Consider the following 17,639-nt stretch of genomic DNA (forward strand, 5'->3'; position numbering starts at 1 on the left):
AAAAACCGTTGAAATTTATATTTCATATGTCAAGTGTCAGTTTAAAAGTCCCCTAAAATTTACGATCCGCTGAATCGGTATCTTAAATTATGACAATTTAAGACGTCGCCTACCATCGTTACATAAGAGTTCGTAAAACTTTTTTTCTCTAGGAATCACCTAAATCTCTAGGCATCAAGTTTAGTGAAAACTAATATTAGTCACCCACTTGGCTATCACCGCTTTGATATGAAATCTTATTTAACTGAACCAGTTCTGCATACACTTTCATTGTCAATGTATATCAGGATAACATAAAATTAATCCATAATTTATGAATCATGCAAACGAAAGTCACTTTCAAAAAGTTTATTTTACCACCGGACGGAGTGACTAGGTTCTGTTGACTCACGGTAAAATGCTTTCTAATATGCCCGTAATATTGTTCGAAATTTAAAACACTCATTGGTGAGTCATCTTTTTTTTTTCTGGGTAAATATGATGGAATAAAATAATGTGACATTTTTTATGAGTTATAGTGAAATTGAGATTTTCATTAGCAGATATATCTAGTTAACGGTAATAAATATGTTTATGTTTTTAGAGACCTAAATAACGCAACACAAAAAAAAAACTTTTAAATTGGGATGTTACAAAAACCGTAAAAAGGCCAAACTAGCCCCCGCTTAAGTACACTAATCCAAAGAGACAGCAGAGTGTTTATAGATGAACTTACAGATTATTAAGGGCTAAAGAGTTTATAAGCGTTTATATCAGGAAAGCAGAGTCCTTATTGTGCGTCGGCTATATGTATTAAAAAATGATAGTTAAAGTTCCTCAGTCAATAACATCAACTAAAGATTATAAAAGTCTACTCAAACTTCGGGTCGTTAAGATCTCGTTGCCCAAGTCGAGATTAGCTAATCGTCTCAGTCCATTTATGAACTCCTTTATCTATATTGTTACCAGTATTTGTGAAATTAAACTATGCTCCGTAGAACAGGCGAAAACAAAAATTGTTTCCTGGCTTGCTACCTTAAGCTATGATTCAGAAAAGCTTTCCTAGCGTCTATCATAATATCTACACATGTATAAAGTTACTAAAAAGTGCAACTTCATCAATAATTAGCTTGTATACAAAACACGAATTGTTTAATCGTCTGTAATTCGAGTGACAACATAAACTTAAGCTGTTAAATTGTAAATAGGCACCTACGAAACAGGAATACCTACTGTGGGTATCATCGGATACATCGAATCTGTAAAAGTTATTTAGAGTTTATTTGGGCACAGCTTGAACATCCGAAAGGCTTTGAATCAGTGAGGTGCTTGCTGTGGAAATGACACTGCGTCATGTAAATCGAGACTAATAGCGGCGAATAAAAATGTTATAAAAATAATTTAGTAGAAAATTACAAGCTGTTTTTTTTGCATAGTTGTTGACTTATGTTAAATCATATGCAGAGTGCAGCGCTAAAATAGTTCCTAGAAAGGTTTTATTAAAAAACAAGATGCTGGCGAATTCTGAACTCCTTCTTGAAGTCAGTTATTAATAGTTTCTTATCTAATTGACAAGGTAGATTGGAAGCAGCCAGCCTCGCTCTCATCTCCCGCAAGATAGAAAAATGATTGTAAATGTTTATGTTGGAAAAGAGCAACTACTGAGTTTCTTGCCGGCTCTTCTCGGTAGAATCTGCTTTCCGAACCGGTGGTAGAGTCACTACAAACATACATACTAGACGTTTCAAAAGTGCTTATAAAGTAGGCCTGCTTGAAATAAATGAATTTGAATTGGAAGTACGCTACGCTGCGTATTTTAAATTCTGGCGGCACAGCTACTTATGTATAAAATAAAAAGTTTTAACTGCCCAGCTGTAATTCTGCATCTAGAACCTTGGCGTGTAAACGGCTACAACTAAAACTTTTATAAAAGTCTAGAAATAAAAATCTTACCTTTAAGTAACAGTACGAAGTTTTTCTTATCCTCTCCGCCCTTAGGGTACTCCCAATCAATGTCCAATCCGTCGAAGTTTCTGTCCCTCAGGTAAGGAATGGAGGAGTAGATGAAGGTCTGCCTAGTGTACCGGGTCGCGGACATCTCCTTGAACTTCTGTGTTCCGAAAGACCAACCACCTGAAAAAAAAAATTGTTTCTGAAATATGCGCTATAATAATATTCAAATTACTACACTGTACACGCTGGTCGTCCCCCTGTTTGTAGGAGGAAAACCAAAGCACTTTGCATGGCATGCAAAGAAAAACTCTTGCAAAGTGCCGCCCTGTGGCGTACTACTACTAAGGCGTAGATAGAGGCATAGATCTTAAAACCGGAACACAGAAGGCGGTATTTCCCCGTACGAGCTCCGTCAAAAAGCTCTACTTCAACTGAATTTCGGAGGAAGTATATGAAAAGCTTTAAGAAATTGCCTTCAACTTTAAATATAACACAAATAGTAGCAAGAATATTCTTGGAATTTATAAAATAGTACGTTACGATAAGTGGTGTGTTGATCCGAGGTTATATTACGCCGAAGTTGTTATGTACGAGTATATGCGTAACGAAATAAATTTTTCATCACTAGTGATGAAAAACAAGGTTTGCCATTGCAATTATTTGACTGCCTTTTTTGAGTCTAAGGCTGTGAGTTCGTTTTCCACAACTGGAAAATGTTTGTGGTATTAACGTGAATATTTTCAGTGTCTGGATATTTTTATGTATATTATTTATAAATTATTGATTACTTTTCTTAAGTAGTATTGTCGTAATATACTCGTATATTTTATTTTATTATTTAAACAATTGTTAGTGAAAATCTGTACTTACAATACAGAGTTACAATGTAAAGTAAGATGTGAATAAAAACCTAAAGACCTTAGCCTGGAAGGAAGTACATGTAGAAACTTAAAGATTTTTTCTCTGCCGTTTATACGTACTTACAAAAAGTCTGTTACAATAAAGCATACCACGTAAATGAAAACTCAACCTACATTTACCCACCAATTGTCTCAAAATTCCATTGTGCGAAAATCAATTTCAACTCAGCGCATGCCAGTAGGTTCCCTTAGCACGAAATAGAAAACTACGCAAGCATCGAATATTTTGGATAGGAATTGTTAGTGATTTAACATTCAGCCTTGTCTTTATTTTCTATTTTATTGAAATTCAGTGTATTTAGGCCTCAAACCTTAGGTATTTGCTAGCTATATAATAAAAGATAATTCAATTCAAGTAATATTAAGTGTAGCTTTAAGTTTAAAGTTGTAATAATTTTGGAGCATTTACTTAATATAATACTTCAATTAGTTGACATACCAATGTATTTATAAACTCAATTATTACTGAAAAAGAAGAACCTGACATAAAAAATGAAAAAAACTGACGTAATTTTTAAGAGGCTCCGAGGCTCCTGTGAAACACTGCTGCGAGACTCATACTCATTGGTGCCTGACCCGATGTTGTCCTCTAGGCTGAGCCGTTTTGGCTATAAAAGGACTTAGCAAAATACTTAATTTGCTCGATTGTTTCAGACTATCATAATACTATAATACCAGATTAAAACGGACTTAACTTTCCGGGGGTCTTACAAGTAAACGTGGAGTAGAAACTTCGGAATAGTTAAATGGTGTTTCACAAAACTTCAACTGAGAGAACCTTTCAAATGTCAGAGCGTGAAGAATATCTATTTGTTTTGTTCATTTTATTGTTTTGTATTGTTACTTGTAGGGTCTATTGTCTCTTATTAGTGAATTCATTTTTTACTTTATAAGTTTTTACTTTGTTTAATATATATATATATATATATATGGAAGATATCGAGCCTTGGATGGCTAAGAACTTAATTTATCGTTATAAAGTTTTTACGGACTACCCGGCCTATTTTTTATAATTTTGGGAAACTGTAACTTTTTTTATTCTTATACAAGCTAGCCCTCGACTGCAATCTTACCTTGTGGTAAGAGATTATGCAGTTTAAGATGGTAACAGGCTAAACAGTTAAGGCATATTTCAGTTATACTAAAAAATATCCCTAAGCGGTCTCTAAGCGACATCGTTCCGAACGCTAATATGCTTGGTGGCATGTTTTTGTCGGTAAGCCTCTCACCAGGCAAATGGCCTCTGCCGGTAACCTGGGACCTATCGCTTAAAGCCACAGCGCTCACCTCTGCGCCAGGGAGATCGTCAGACCGTGTAACGTGAAACAACCAACGCTAACGTGTAATCTCGTGCTAAAGTTACTGATACAATACGACCAAACAGTGAGGTGAACGATGCAAAAACCCGATGTCGATTACATTAGGAGCCTTTGTTGCGTTCCGTTTCACTCGAGCTCCGTTTTTGCGGCACCGCGTGAAAATAGGTGAAAATATCGAACGTTCCGAGGCCGTGAGAACAACGGTGAGTTCACACGTATCAGTGATGGTATCGATGTATCGATACTTTTTTCGATATCATTACGTGGTGATTCACTTTTTCATGTAATGCATAACAATTTTTTTTAAATAATATATCATTAGGGTTTTTACAAATGCATACTTCAATACTTGTATTTCGGACTCGTGGGCTTTGTTAATTAACCTCTGACTTCTAGGCATTTGGATTTGGATTGATGTTTTTACTTAGTTTCTTAGCCCACGAAAAAAGTAAAACCGGACTTCAACTATTGTGACTTAAGTCCTAAACAATGGCGTATCCTTAAATAATTTAAGGTATATAATATTTCACTACAAGTTAGATTTTTATGCAGTCTAAGATGGTAGCGAACTAAACTGTTAGGATAAGCGGTAATTATATGAAACTTCCAAGTTTCTCCAATGTGGTTTGATGGGTTTTAACGAATATAAGACTATAATAATTATAAGTTAAGTAATTGCTAAAAATTTCCACACGTCGATACTAAAAACACTTTACTATACTTTAAACACACAGTTTTAAACTAAGAACTAAGAATCTAATTGGAGCGCCACCTACCAGGTCCAGTTTTATTTCCAAACTATATAGTACGCGGCCGGGCGTCCCTCTGCATATTTCTTGCTTTTAGCATTTCTATACCCGTCTTAACTTTTAAACATAGGTCTAATTTAAATAATTTAAAGAGGAATTTTCAGGTACATAATAAATTTTAATTATAAAACTATTTGTCACCATCTTTGATTGTACCCATGTTTTGATTGACAAATTATAACAAAAAGTGGTTATGTACAGAATGTACAGAAATAAAATGTACAGAAATCTTCCAGTTACAGTTTTATTATAAGTATAGATTTCCGCAAAGTAACGCCTGCTTCTATCCAATATTTCGTAAGGTGCTCTCAGTTGAGGTATGACAAACTAATGAATAACTTTGGAATTATGAAGTACGTTTTTTTTCTAAGGCCCTTAGGCTAGTGAATACGCGGCCTTACGCTTACAGCTTCTGATATCGTTATGAATATGCATAACGATCTTATATGACAATCGGTTATACACAAAGGCGTTACATAATTGTACCTTTGTCACATTATGACAGTGTTACGTAAAGTTATGTTTGTACTTTCTAACGCATAAGCCGTGACCCGTGACACTTCCTTAGTAAATACTGTCGTATTAAATGAGCACAAGGAAATTATTGTTTATCTGACCCTTTATATAAATGAATGAATAAATACTTTTATTGTACACCAAAGAAAAAAAGTAGTTAGAGAGACATAAATACATAGGAAGAGAGTGAAATTAAGTGGCCTTATCGCTACCTTATCTAAAAAAAATTAAAGTATTTAGTATTGCTAAGCCTTTAATGAAGAGTTGGCTGCTGTCCGCTGAGGAGTTCTGTCCTCTATCTTAAACCACAGTTTGGGCAAATTTGAACACATATTATAACCTCTACAGAACAAAAATAATTATTTAAATCGCTTATAATTTGTCGGAGTTATGGTGTAAAATCGTCAAACACTCATCTCCTCTTCCAAAGGAACCGAGCTTAATGTCGGAATGGTGTCATATAGCAAGTTAAAGGCATGGCTACATTTAATTTGTGTAAAATGGATCTTATTTGCATTGTGTTGAATTAATGTATACACATTTATTGTACACCAAAGAAAAAAAGTAGTTACAGAGACATTAATACATAGCAAGAGAGTACATTTTGGTGGCCTTATCGCTACATAGCGATTGTACTTGCGATACCTACTTGTTTCTACCGGTATCTACCGGTAGAAACAAGTAGGTAACGGCTTGTTTCTACCGGTTCTATCTAATATTAAATATTAGAACACAAACGCTACTATTGTGACCTAAATGTGATGGTTGAATATATTCCCTGGTGGACTTTTTTGTAAGTAATAATGAGTACTTTAATTATGTAGAGATATTTTTTATGTATCGTCAATACTTTCCTCAGCGCACGCCAAATAATGTACTTTATAGGCAAAAAATTTCTACTTTGGGTTACATTATTGTTGATTTTTTAATAACAGCTCGACCGATTTCGTTAAATTTAAATGGGACTACCTGGAAAGTATGCCTTTTAAAACAAAAAAAGTTTTTTTTCAAATCGGTTCCGGCGTCTTCGAGTAATCGGGTAATATACATAAAAAAAAAATAGATTCCTACAAAAAGGAGGAGGTAAGAACCTCCTCCTTTTTGAAGTCGGTTATAAAGGCTATCCAACGGGGCTTTTTCATGTAAACCATTGTCTTACAACTATGTATATAATTGATATTTCAATTTCGTAATCACTGAAATTCAATCTACCTACTTAGTAAAAGGAAAACATTAAATTTTCTATATACGGTCATAACCAGGCCGGAAACCAGCCGGAAAAACTAACTTTTAATTATAATTACAGCCCAATTAAACATCATCGTATAAACATCTGTTTGATGAATTGTACAATTGAAATTATTACCTGCTACCGGTGAACACGCAACAGTATGCTGTGTGTATAATAATACTAGCGTACCCAGCCCGCTTCACCGGGCTAGATTTTGCTTTATTTTATTTAAACAATAAACTTGCAACATAAATTTTTTAATTTAAGTCTCATAATATATTAAATCATTTATTTCTCGCCGTATTTATTCTTTTCAATTCTCTTTCTATTCTTTTCATTTCTTTTTATATAAATTAATACATAATTTAGTTGACTCCCCACTTCTTCAAAGTCAAAAATATCTATATTCAAGTAGGCCCATAGGTGGCACTTTTGATGCGTAAGTACATAAGAATTACACGGTAGTGAGATGATGGCGATAACCACATCCGTTAACTTAAAACTAAAGCTACGAGGGTTTCAAACGCGTCCTGGTCTAAGAAGAAGCCCACAACAAACTTAGCCGGGTGTTTTTTTTTGTTATCACCATCACACAATGTCATTTCAAATTATGAGAAGAGAAACCTGGTTAGAGCAATCTTCTAAGTAATATCGATTTTGCATGTTGTAGGTTAAATGCACGACGTAAACCTCCCTTTGCGTGGGCTAGATGGAAGACAAGGTATTTGGAAAATAAATTTTTATCTCGTGCGTGCAATACTTTCAGCAGCAAATATTGTGAGACGGACATTTGTCACGTCAAATTTGGCACTTTTAGGAAAATAATTATGGCAAAATCTTTTATCTTTAATTGGAATCTGTTAATAGCTCCAACGATTTTCATGAAATTTAGTATAAAGGGGGTTTCGGGGGCGATAAATCGATCTAGCTAGGATTCGACCGATAATAACCGATTGGACGCAGACGAAGTTGCGCGGGTCAGCTAGTAAGTATTATAAGCTTTAAAGTTTTTGTTTTTTTATTTATAACTAAGTTGTGGAAACTTCTTTGGTTTATGTGATATAAAAAAAACGGCATTACTTTTATGTGTAATAGTACTGTTTCATTAGAAGCTAATAAATAAATAGATAAATATCTTACCGATAGCCAGAAGAGTCTTCAACTTGGGATTAGCCTTCTTCAACGCGTTGATTCTGTCGTACAATCCAGTTTTCCCATCTTTTGTCTCGTCGTTTGATTCGAAGGAGCTCAGCTTGCCCTTCTTCATCCAACCGAAGGAGAAGATGATGTGAGTGCAGAGGTCAGGGGAGATGTCTTCAGGTTGGAATTTCCCGATCTTCGTACGGTACTGTGACCAGTTGGTGTAGTAACAGACGATCTGAGGAGGGAATCAGATTGTTTGTACTGTAGCCGACATAATCATCGTTAGCTTAGCGAAGAACAATAAATCTAAGAAACATTCTTCGATTTATTTTTATTTGAACAGCGGGGATAGCCCAGTGGGACTTCGACTTCACTTTTGGGTGGTTTCTAAGTTATGTAAGTTTTAACCAATTAAATGTCACTTGATTCAACGGTGGAGAGACACATCGTGAGGAAACTCGCATGCTCGAGAGTTCTCCTATAATGATCTCAATGGTGTGTGGAGTCCAGTAATCCGTACTGGGACAGCGTGGTGGACTACGGCCTTAACCCCTTCTCAATGTGGGAGGAGACCCGTGCCCTGTAGTGGGCTGGTAATGGTTTGATGTGATGATGACGATGATGGTTCAACGGTGAAGGAAAACACCGCGAGGAAACCTGTATGCCTGAGATAATCCATAATGCCCTCAAAAGTGTGTGTGTGGAGTCCACCAACCCGCACTGGGCCAGCATGGTGGATTGCGACCTTAACCCCACTTCATTGTGTGGAGACTCGTGCCTTGCAGTGGATCGGTAATGGGTTGATATTATGATGACGATATTTTATTTTTCATTTAAGTTGTTGTATATTAATTAGATTTTGTATACACGTACTGTTTCCACACGGTTCTGGTTCACTTTCCACGAGCACTGTTTCCTCCCTTACTACTTTTAACTGCCGCCTTTGATGTCGTCCCGAGGTGGCCTATTTATAGCCAGTGACGTAGTTACAGTTTAAAATAAACTCTTTGAAACAGAATTACTAAGCTATTCTAAATTTAAATTTGCGATTTCGTATATTATCAGTGCTTTAGGGTTTTCTGAAAGACAGATCCAAAGAATGAAGAACATACAGAATCCTTATTCAGCCATAATTGCATGCAGTGCACATCTTACTACACAACCGCGAAATGTTGCTAGCTTACAAACTTATCCCATTTTCCTAATTTGGGATCACACCGTTCCTATAATTGTTGTGTACACTATTAAGTTGTATTTTTATTCTAGTGTGTGTATATCCAAATAATGTTTTCTTTCTTTCTTTCTAATTTTATGGTAAACGTTTATAAAATTAAACACTGTCACCTGCTAAATAAATGACGTGACTTACCGACTGTTCGAGAAACAGTACTTAAAGGAATGGTTTTTGATTCTTTAATATTAGTAGTGTATACAAGTTCTGTATGTTCTTAATTCTGTGGACAAATCCTCCGGCATATTTACTAATATGATATCGACATTTCCTCGATTCTTCAAGGCTGCTATTGGTAAATAAATAAATATACTACGGCAATACACACATCGCCATCTAGCCCCAAAGTAAGCGTAGCTTGTATTTTGGTTACTAAGATGACTGATGAATATTTTAATGAATAATATACATAAATACCTACTTATAATATACAGATAAACACCCAGACACTGAATAACATTTATGTTCATCACACAAATGTTTTCCAGTTGTGGGAATCGAACCCACGGCCTTGGACTCAGAAAGCAGGGTCGCTGCCCACTGCGCCAGTCGGCCATGACATTGGTGAAACCTCAGGTAATTCTTGAATGTTCCTTCCCCAATGATTTTGTTACAATATTTATGAACAGTAACTTACTCGATTCGTTAAGTCGATGTAGTCTAGTCAAGTCGACCATTCAGTTCTTTATTTTTGGGGATTTAGCACGCATTACTTTTTACTCGAAAGAACAATTAGAAGCCGTCTCATTAGTGGAGTTCAGATGTTAACGCAAAAATTGGTTTTGCGAGTTGTGCACGATGGTTATAAGAACGGTTTTTTTTGTTAGTTACAAGTATATTATTTACTAAATTGCTAGCCACTCGACTTATTATTAATCTAGTCTGAACTTAGCTTACTTAGCTTCTTGCACCATTTAATGTAGTACATATGTCCTTATGTCTATGTTATTGACCTATCTGCCATCAAGAGAATCCAACCTCAACACATACAAACATAGAAACCTTTATGCATCTTAGCTGTACTTAAACATTAAACATACTCATTCTGAAGGCTAACAACTTTACTTTTAATACATTCGAAAAGCTTTGTCGACATCCGCGTTTACTTCTGGGGACAAGTTTAAACGGGCCCTCACAAAATTGTACCTCTGCATTTATTATCACAGCATTAAGATTCATATTCGATTGGATTTGCAAGTGTTTAATGGCAACTATAGGTTTGTGGCAGGCGTTGGCAAGGTTTAATTTGTGCCCGGTCGTTTCCTGGCATGACTGTCTGAGGGAAATTCTCTGGCCTTTCTAAATACAGGTACATTCCATATTAATTTATGCAGTTTTTTTCCTATTATGATTAGCTTAATTGCAACTGCATATCTGTGATTTGTTCAATCAATTATTTGAATTACTGAAAGAGTTATTTATCGCTAGAATATTTATCACGGAAGCCCTAACGTGATCCGGTGAGAGCCTTCGGTCACAGTTAATTACTAGCCTCTCGGCAAATACGTGCCACCAGGCGATTAAGTATTTCGTTATGAGGTGACCATTAAGATCAAGAACAATTAAGAGAGAGAACCTTAAAAGCTTTCGCTGACACTTTTGTTTATTTTGGAAACAAAGAATAGCATTTTTGGAACGAGGCAATTGGAACTCGGACTATGTGGCGGTCATTTTATTATTTTATATACATTTTTGAGTATACTCTCTCTCTGTCAAATAAGCTTCGCATTATGAACGTTACACCATTTCCCGATCAGGCGGTGGTGAAAATCAGCACTGTTACAGATGCCTTTTCAGCTGAATCACTCTTTGATCATGCATTTATTTTGTAATTAGTAATTACGCTTTATTTTAAGTAAATAAGCTGTGAAAGCTGATAAAGTATAATATTATTATTATAAAAAAAAGCTCAGCTTAAAAAATAAAATAGAATTTGAAAACAAATATTTGAAACATAAATATATGCAGAGTATTAATCTGTATATAAATATATTTATATATAAACAGATTAATAAACTTAAACAAACTTGGATTTTGATGGTTAAAATATTTTTTTTAAAATTCTATTTTATTTTTTTACATTAGAACCTCATTAAATGGTAAAATATTTTTAGATATTAATTTAGTATATTTATAATTCAGTTATATTTCAAATGTAATTAATGTTGAAATTATATGAAAACGTTGTGAAAACCTGTAATAAGCTGAATTTTCACATAGCTCACAACGTAGAAACATTGACAAGAAAAAATGTAACTGTTGGTTTTCCTAAATAAATAAATAGATGTTATACCTATGAAAACCTACGTATATGATTAACGACCAATCGCCAATGTCGCACTCACATCCGTCGTCCTTGTTTCAGAAAAGGTCACATAATGTACTGATTACATTAAAATTATCTCGAAGTAATTCATTTTAACATAAAAGGGATATCCGTTGCATATACCTTTATATGTGTTGCGCCACTATATTTCTTCACCGTTACATCTTAACTCCGAAAAACTCCGATACAACAATTGTTGACGGTTGACGTACGATTGGCGCAGTGGGCAGCGACCCTGCTTTCTGAGTCAAAGGTCGTGGGTTCGATTCCCAAAACTCTATAGGATATTATGTTATCACAAAGCCTTAAAACTTGAAGCAAGGCGATTTTACACAATTTCGATTAAGACGGATTGAAAATTTATAAGAAACCCGATTTACAACATAGTGTACATTATTTTACCAGTCAAGCCCTTTCATTTGATACCCAAATTGAGAGAGTTGAAAAAAGAAATAAGTGATTCGCCATGTTTTGGTGGCTGCCATCTTAGATTTGCAATTTTCCATAGAATATAGTATTCTACAGATCATCCCTTTCATTGGATGCCCATATTGTGGGAATTGTGAAAAATGTGTAAACCGCCATTTTGTGACGGCGGCCATAATTTTGAAGTCTATGCCAAGTAAAATGTATAGATGATCTGTATACTGTTTCCTTTTTTATAGTACCTACATAAAAAAGGAAACAGAATGAAAAATATTTCTTGCTTTTTGGTTGTTTAAAAAAACGATTTGTTTTTGTCAAAATTGTGACAGTTTCTACCACCACCTCAATATCTGTTCTGATAATCAACTATTTGTTATTGTTTCGTGGATATAGTCTACTCTAGACAGCTATATAGTCTACTCTAGAGGAACGCTTTAGCCATAGACAGTAAATACTCTGTACAATGACTTGTCGCAAAGCGTTCCGGCAGTTTTTTTTTAGTTTTGAGTCCCTTATTCCGTGGCACCTTATTTTAAGGTTTTTTTTTATATTTTGGTCGAATAAATGAAATTTGTTTAATTTATTTTATTGATTTATATAGGGGTAACTTGCAGATGAATAAAAACTAAAAAAAAATATCGAAACTAACCTTATATCCATCCTTGTCCTTATGATCATCAGTGCCAACGGAATTGTCTATAGCTGCAGAAGATTTGCGGCTAGCAATGGTTGGCCGTCCACGTATCTTTGGCCTGTTCACGCTAGCCGATATGACCTGATCTGTGGACCTGGACACACTGGTTGTGACTGATGTTGAGACCTTGCTTGGCTTCCGTAGTCTTCTGCGTACACCTGCAAAGGTAATGGTGGTTAAAATGTTGAGAATACTAATCTTCTATATAATATACTAATTTAAAGCTCAAAAGTTTGTTTGTTTTAACGCGTTAATCGCTGAAACTACCTGTTGATTTGTTTTTTTTTTGCATTTTATATCCCAATTTCTGAGAAAGGCTTTAACAGTATTTATAAAATATACTACGACAATACACACATCGCCATCTAGCCACAAAGTAAGCGTAGCTTGTATTATGGGTACTAAGGTAACTGATGAATATTTTTATGAATAACATACATAAATACTTATAATATACATATAAACACCCAGACACTGAAAAACATTCATGTTCAACACAAAAACATTTTCCAGTTGTGGGAATCGAACCCACAGCCTTGGACTCAGAAAGCAGGGTGGCTGCCCACTGCGCCAATCGGCCGTCAAACTATCTGGATCCAATCGTCAATAACTCTTTGGATTTAATTCTCATATATAAATTAGAAAGTTCAGGTTAAAAAAATGTTACTACTAATTAGTAACCCAGTTCAGTGCGGATTGGTGGTAAGACTAATCTTACCACCACTGGGCAAACATGGTGGACTACGGCCTTAAACCCTTCTCATTGGGGAGGAGACCTTTGGCCTGTAGTGGGCCGGTAATAAGTTTAAATGATTATGATATGATGAAAAACTCTTAAGGCTAGACTATAACCTTATATCTTTAAACGAGCAATTCTTGTGTATATTTAATTGAAATCTAGGAATCGGCTCCAACGATTTTCATGAAATTTATTATGCAGGGGGCTTCGGGGGTGATAAATCGATCTAGCTAGGATTCATTTTTAGAAAATGTCATTTTATTTGTGATTTGGTAATAACTGATTAGGCGTCAGTTTCAAGTTCAGAGACAGCTAGTTTAAATAAAGTCACGCGCGTAAGTGAAAATTTATGAAGTATTTAGTTATTTAAGTAAAATAAAAGTTGAAGAGATATCAAATGTCTACAATATTATGAAGTTGAATGGAAAAAAAACAAAATGGAACGTAAACTTCTGTCACTAAATCATCATTAACATGCATACAGATCTAAAATTTAGCGCATAAAACCAAACTTACGAAGCCTTCAGATATAACGAAACAACAACCGCAACCAAAACCAAACTCTATAGTAACAAACTCAAAGTTCATTACAGATAAAATGGGAGTCATATCAGATATGCGGAGCGTTGTTCCCATGAGCTTTTGAGTCCAAAATAAAGAAAATTTATTGCTTGGAACGGATTGGAAAACAGTAACCTCTAGTCTCCGGTGAAAATATTTTTTAAAAACTGGCCAAGTGTGAGTCGACTCGCGCATGAGGGGTTCCGTACCATTATCTTTAAACACAGCAAAAAATTCACGTCTGTTTCTTTTATTTTACATTTTGTAGTAGGCACCAAGAAGCTGACCCACCTTAAAGTGCAGTGGCAATCATCGCCATAAACAAAGGAACACTTCGCGGGGTGTGCAAGGGCCTCATGACCCTATACACTGGCACCTATGCCCTTTAGTGGCGGGGTTAGTACTTCCCCGGACTTAGCTCTAGCACAAAAAGATCTACTACTATTAAATATATGTTATATGGGAGCCCCTAAAATATTTATTTTATTATGGTTTTAGGTTTTTTTTATAACAGCGACAGACTACAAAATTAATTAAATACTTCATAAAACAGGGCACGGGTCTCCTCCCACAATAAGAAGGGGTTAAGGCCGTAGTCCACCAAGCTGGCCGAGTGCGGACTACATAATCTACATACACTACATAACCTGTAAAAAATTTCAACTGTCAACTATCACGGTTCTTGAGATACAGTCGGAGGACAGAAGGACAGACAGACAAAGGGACTTTTCGGAGGACGGAGTCTTAGTAATTAGGCGGGACCCTTTTACCCCTTACGCACGGAACCCTAAAAATCACGTCTCTCGACTTTTTTTGCCCACAAGGTCTCATAAATAAAACATTTAATCGCATTAGGTGTTTTTCGACGTTTTCTCTGGATCAGCGTGTGAATTTTCGCATAAGTTGGATTCAAATAAATCCTAAAGCTTTATTCATATAGCTATAAGTTTTATTATGGCATAAAGGCGGTGTGCTCAGTGATAACAAACGGGGTGAAATGTTAAATGTTTTTTTTTTGTCATCTACAATCCGTCGATAGACTATAAGTAGATTTTTTTAAGGTTCTTATTGACTTTGACAGTTTTGAGGGCCAGTGTCCTCAAGTCTGTACAGTATCGAGCACTTCTGCCCGCTTCAGACGTTTGGTTCTTTCCAAAGTCAGTAGGCTGTGTGCCAGTGGATTGGGGTGTTTTCAATGTCAAAATTTAAATAAAAACAGGGTATCTTGCTATTTTCTTATACAGTTATTGTTTAAATGTGGAAAACTACAATAACTCGAAGCAATTTTAATTTTTTTTAAATGACAGATAAAAACTTCCTATCTGTCCTCCTACCGGGGAAGAACCGGAAATAATTAGTTTGATCCGTCCCTCGTCTTGAGCAGGGAGACAGATTTCACTTTCTATTCCTACCTGTCCCCCCGAGAACAGAGCAGGGGGACAGATAGAAATAAGCCGTGTTCAAACACGCTTAGTAGAATAGAATAAACTTTTTACGTCATTACGAACACGAATTATAACGTCGCTACACAATTTACATGACATAATAGCTTTTCGCGATATAAGTACCAACTCGTATTTACTTCATCAGATTTTTTTAACTTATTTCAACCAGATGAAGTTATTTAACTTACTACTTTATCTACACAGGCAAATCTTGCGACGAGCTTTTATATCAAATAAGTTGTGTGCCCCGCCACAAAACACAGTCACAGAATATTTAAATGTAAAATCGTAAACACTAATACTAAATCTTTATTTCGTGATAACACGTTATTGTCGACAGCCGATTGGCGCAGTGGGCAGCAACCATGCTTTCTGAGTCCAAGACCGTGGGTTAGATTCCCACAACTGGAAAATATTTGTGTTTCGAACAAGAATGTTTTTCAGTGCCTGAGTGTTTATCTGTATATTGTGAGTATTTATGTGTATTATATTCATAAAAATATTCATCAGCTAAAAATATAACACAAGCTACGCTTACTTAAAATGGCGATGTGTGTATTGTCGTAGTATTTATTTATTTATAAATTATTTATTATTGTATACTTACTAGTAGAATCTGAGGTGGGCGTGATGACAGCTATGACCAGAAGAATGGTGGCCGTCCACCGTAAGAGTCTCGGTGGCCACTGGAACAAAACAGACACACTTTATTAATTATAAAAGTCTAAGTGCAATCTTAAAACAGCGGGCTAACCCGTAAGAAATAGATGTGTGTGGCTGTTATATTTATCCAATATCCAAAATCCAAACAGTTTTTACAAGGCATTGTACCGAAACGCTACATCACTTGGCGGTAGGGTGGTAGTAAAAAGTATGTTATTTTTCTTATTCCGCTATAAGTTACCACAGTTGGCAGCGTCTTTATTTTAACTTTTTTAATATTTTTTATTCCATTACAAGATAGCCCTTGACTGAAATCCAGTGTGGATGCCAGTATACAGGCACATAAGACTTCACACCTATGCCTCAGTATATTGAACACGATGGTACCGTGTTCCTTTTCCTTAAGCAAAACTTTATAAGCTCTGTGAAGTGTTGCTTTGTTTATAGACAATGGCTTTGCACTTTTCATCAGGGGCCATATGCTTACTCTGCTAATAAATTACTTTAATAGAAGACTAGCTTTGCACTTTTCATCAGGTTGGACATATGCTTACTCTGTCAACAAATTACTTAAATAAAAGAATGGCTTTGCACTTTTCATCAGGGGCCATATGCTTACTCTGTAAACAAATTACTTTAATAAAAGAATAGTTTTGCACTTTTCATCAGGTAGGTCATATGCTTACTCTGTCAATAAATTACTTTAATAAAATAATAGTTTTGCACTTTTTATCAGGTGGGCCAAATGTGTCTGCATATACGTTACTTTAATAAAAGACTAGCTTTGCACTTTTCATCAGGTGGGCCATATGCTTGCTCTGTTAAAATTTTTTTTAAATAAAAGACTCTACCGCTCATTTTAAACTTCCCTTTATAGTAGGAACCCTAAAATTACCTGTACGTTGAATTCACTCTTTTTCAATTTTACACTAGAATACCGTTGCGAGTAATTTAAAAATACATCGCAACTATAAACGCGCGGCTAAAAAAAAGAAAATCGTAAACACACTAACTCTACCGCAGAGAAGTTTTCGCGCGTTTACAATTTTCCAGCTTTTTCTAGACTGTTCTACTTCCGTTGCTAACTTCTACCTACGTTCGCTTGAAAGAAGTTTTGCACATACTTTACATAGAACAACCTTCTGCTATAACTTCGTAAAAAGTTCGTAATTTAATCTCGCATAGCTCATTAAGCGAGTGTTGAGGAACTAAGCACTACATCTCTTTCGCATAACATAGTATGTTTGATCCTGATCAGTTTCTTTATTTAAGATTAAACATACTAAGTAGTACGAACAAAATAATTTGCTCTTTAAAACGTATCGTAGTTTTTTTCAATGATTATGACAATTGCTACAAACAGATTTATTTTAACATTGTTGACGTTCTTATGTTGGTACTATAATCCTTATTTTAGGAACGTCATGGTATTATAAAATAGTAACTTTTAAATAGTACTGCTACGGATTGTAGTAACCTACCTACCTATCAGTATTTATCTAACTGGAGGGTCAAACTCCAAAAGCGTCCACAGCTTAAGAGTTACAAGGTATCACTAAATATAAGTAGTGTCATCGTAAAATGGATAAATATAATTTTTTTTTTTTAATAATAACACTTTTTTTTAAATTTCGTGCACTTTATTTTACACCCATGCAATACAATGAAAGAGGTTTAAATTAAC

General features: G+C 35.2%; 1 protein-coding gene across 1 annotated transcript in view; it reads right to left on the reverse strand.

Annotated features, from left to right (window-relative positions):
- LOC120629249 (chitotriosidase-1) overlaps window positions 1-8,009 on the reverse strand; it is a 52,968-nt gene extending 44,959 nt beyond the window's left edge. Inside the window, exons 1-2 of the mRNA XM_039898124.1 lie at window positions 7,868-8,009; window positions 1,933-2,112 (exon numbers count right to left, since the gene is read on the reverse strand). Of these exons, the coding sequence (XP_039754058.1) occupies window positions 1,933-2,112; window positions 7,868-7,994 (307 nt within the window). The 5' untranslated portion in view covers window positions 7,995-8,009. The remainder of the gene's footprint in view (window positions 1-1,932; window positions 2,113-7,867) is intronic.
- Window positions 8,010-17,639: the final 9,630 nt, after the last annotated feature.

The sequence above is a fragment of the Pararge aegeria genome, chromosome 14, assembly GCF_905163445.1.
Source record: "Pararge aegeria chromosome 14, ilParAegt1.1, whole genome shotgun sequence".
In the NCBI taxonomy this organism is placed as follows: Eukaryota; Metazoa; Arthropoda; class Insecta; order Lepidoptera; family Nymphalidae; genus Pararge; species Pararge aegeria.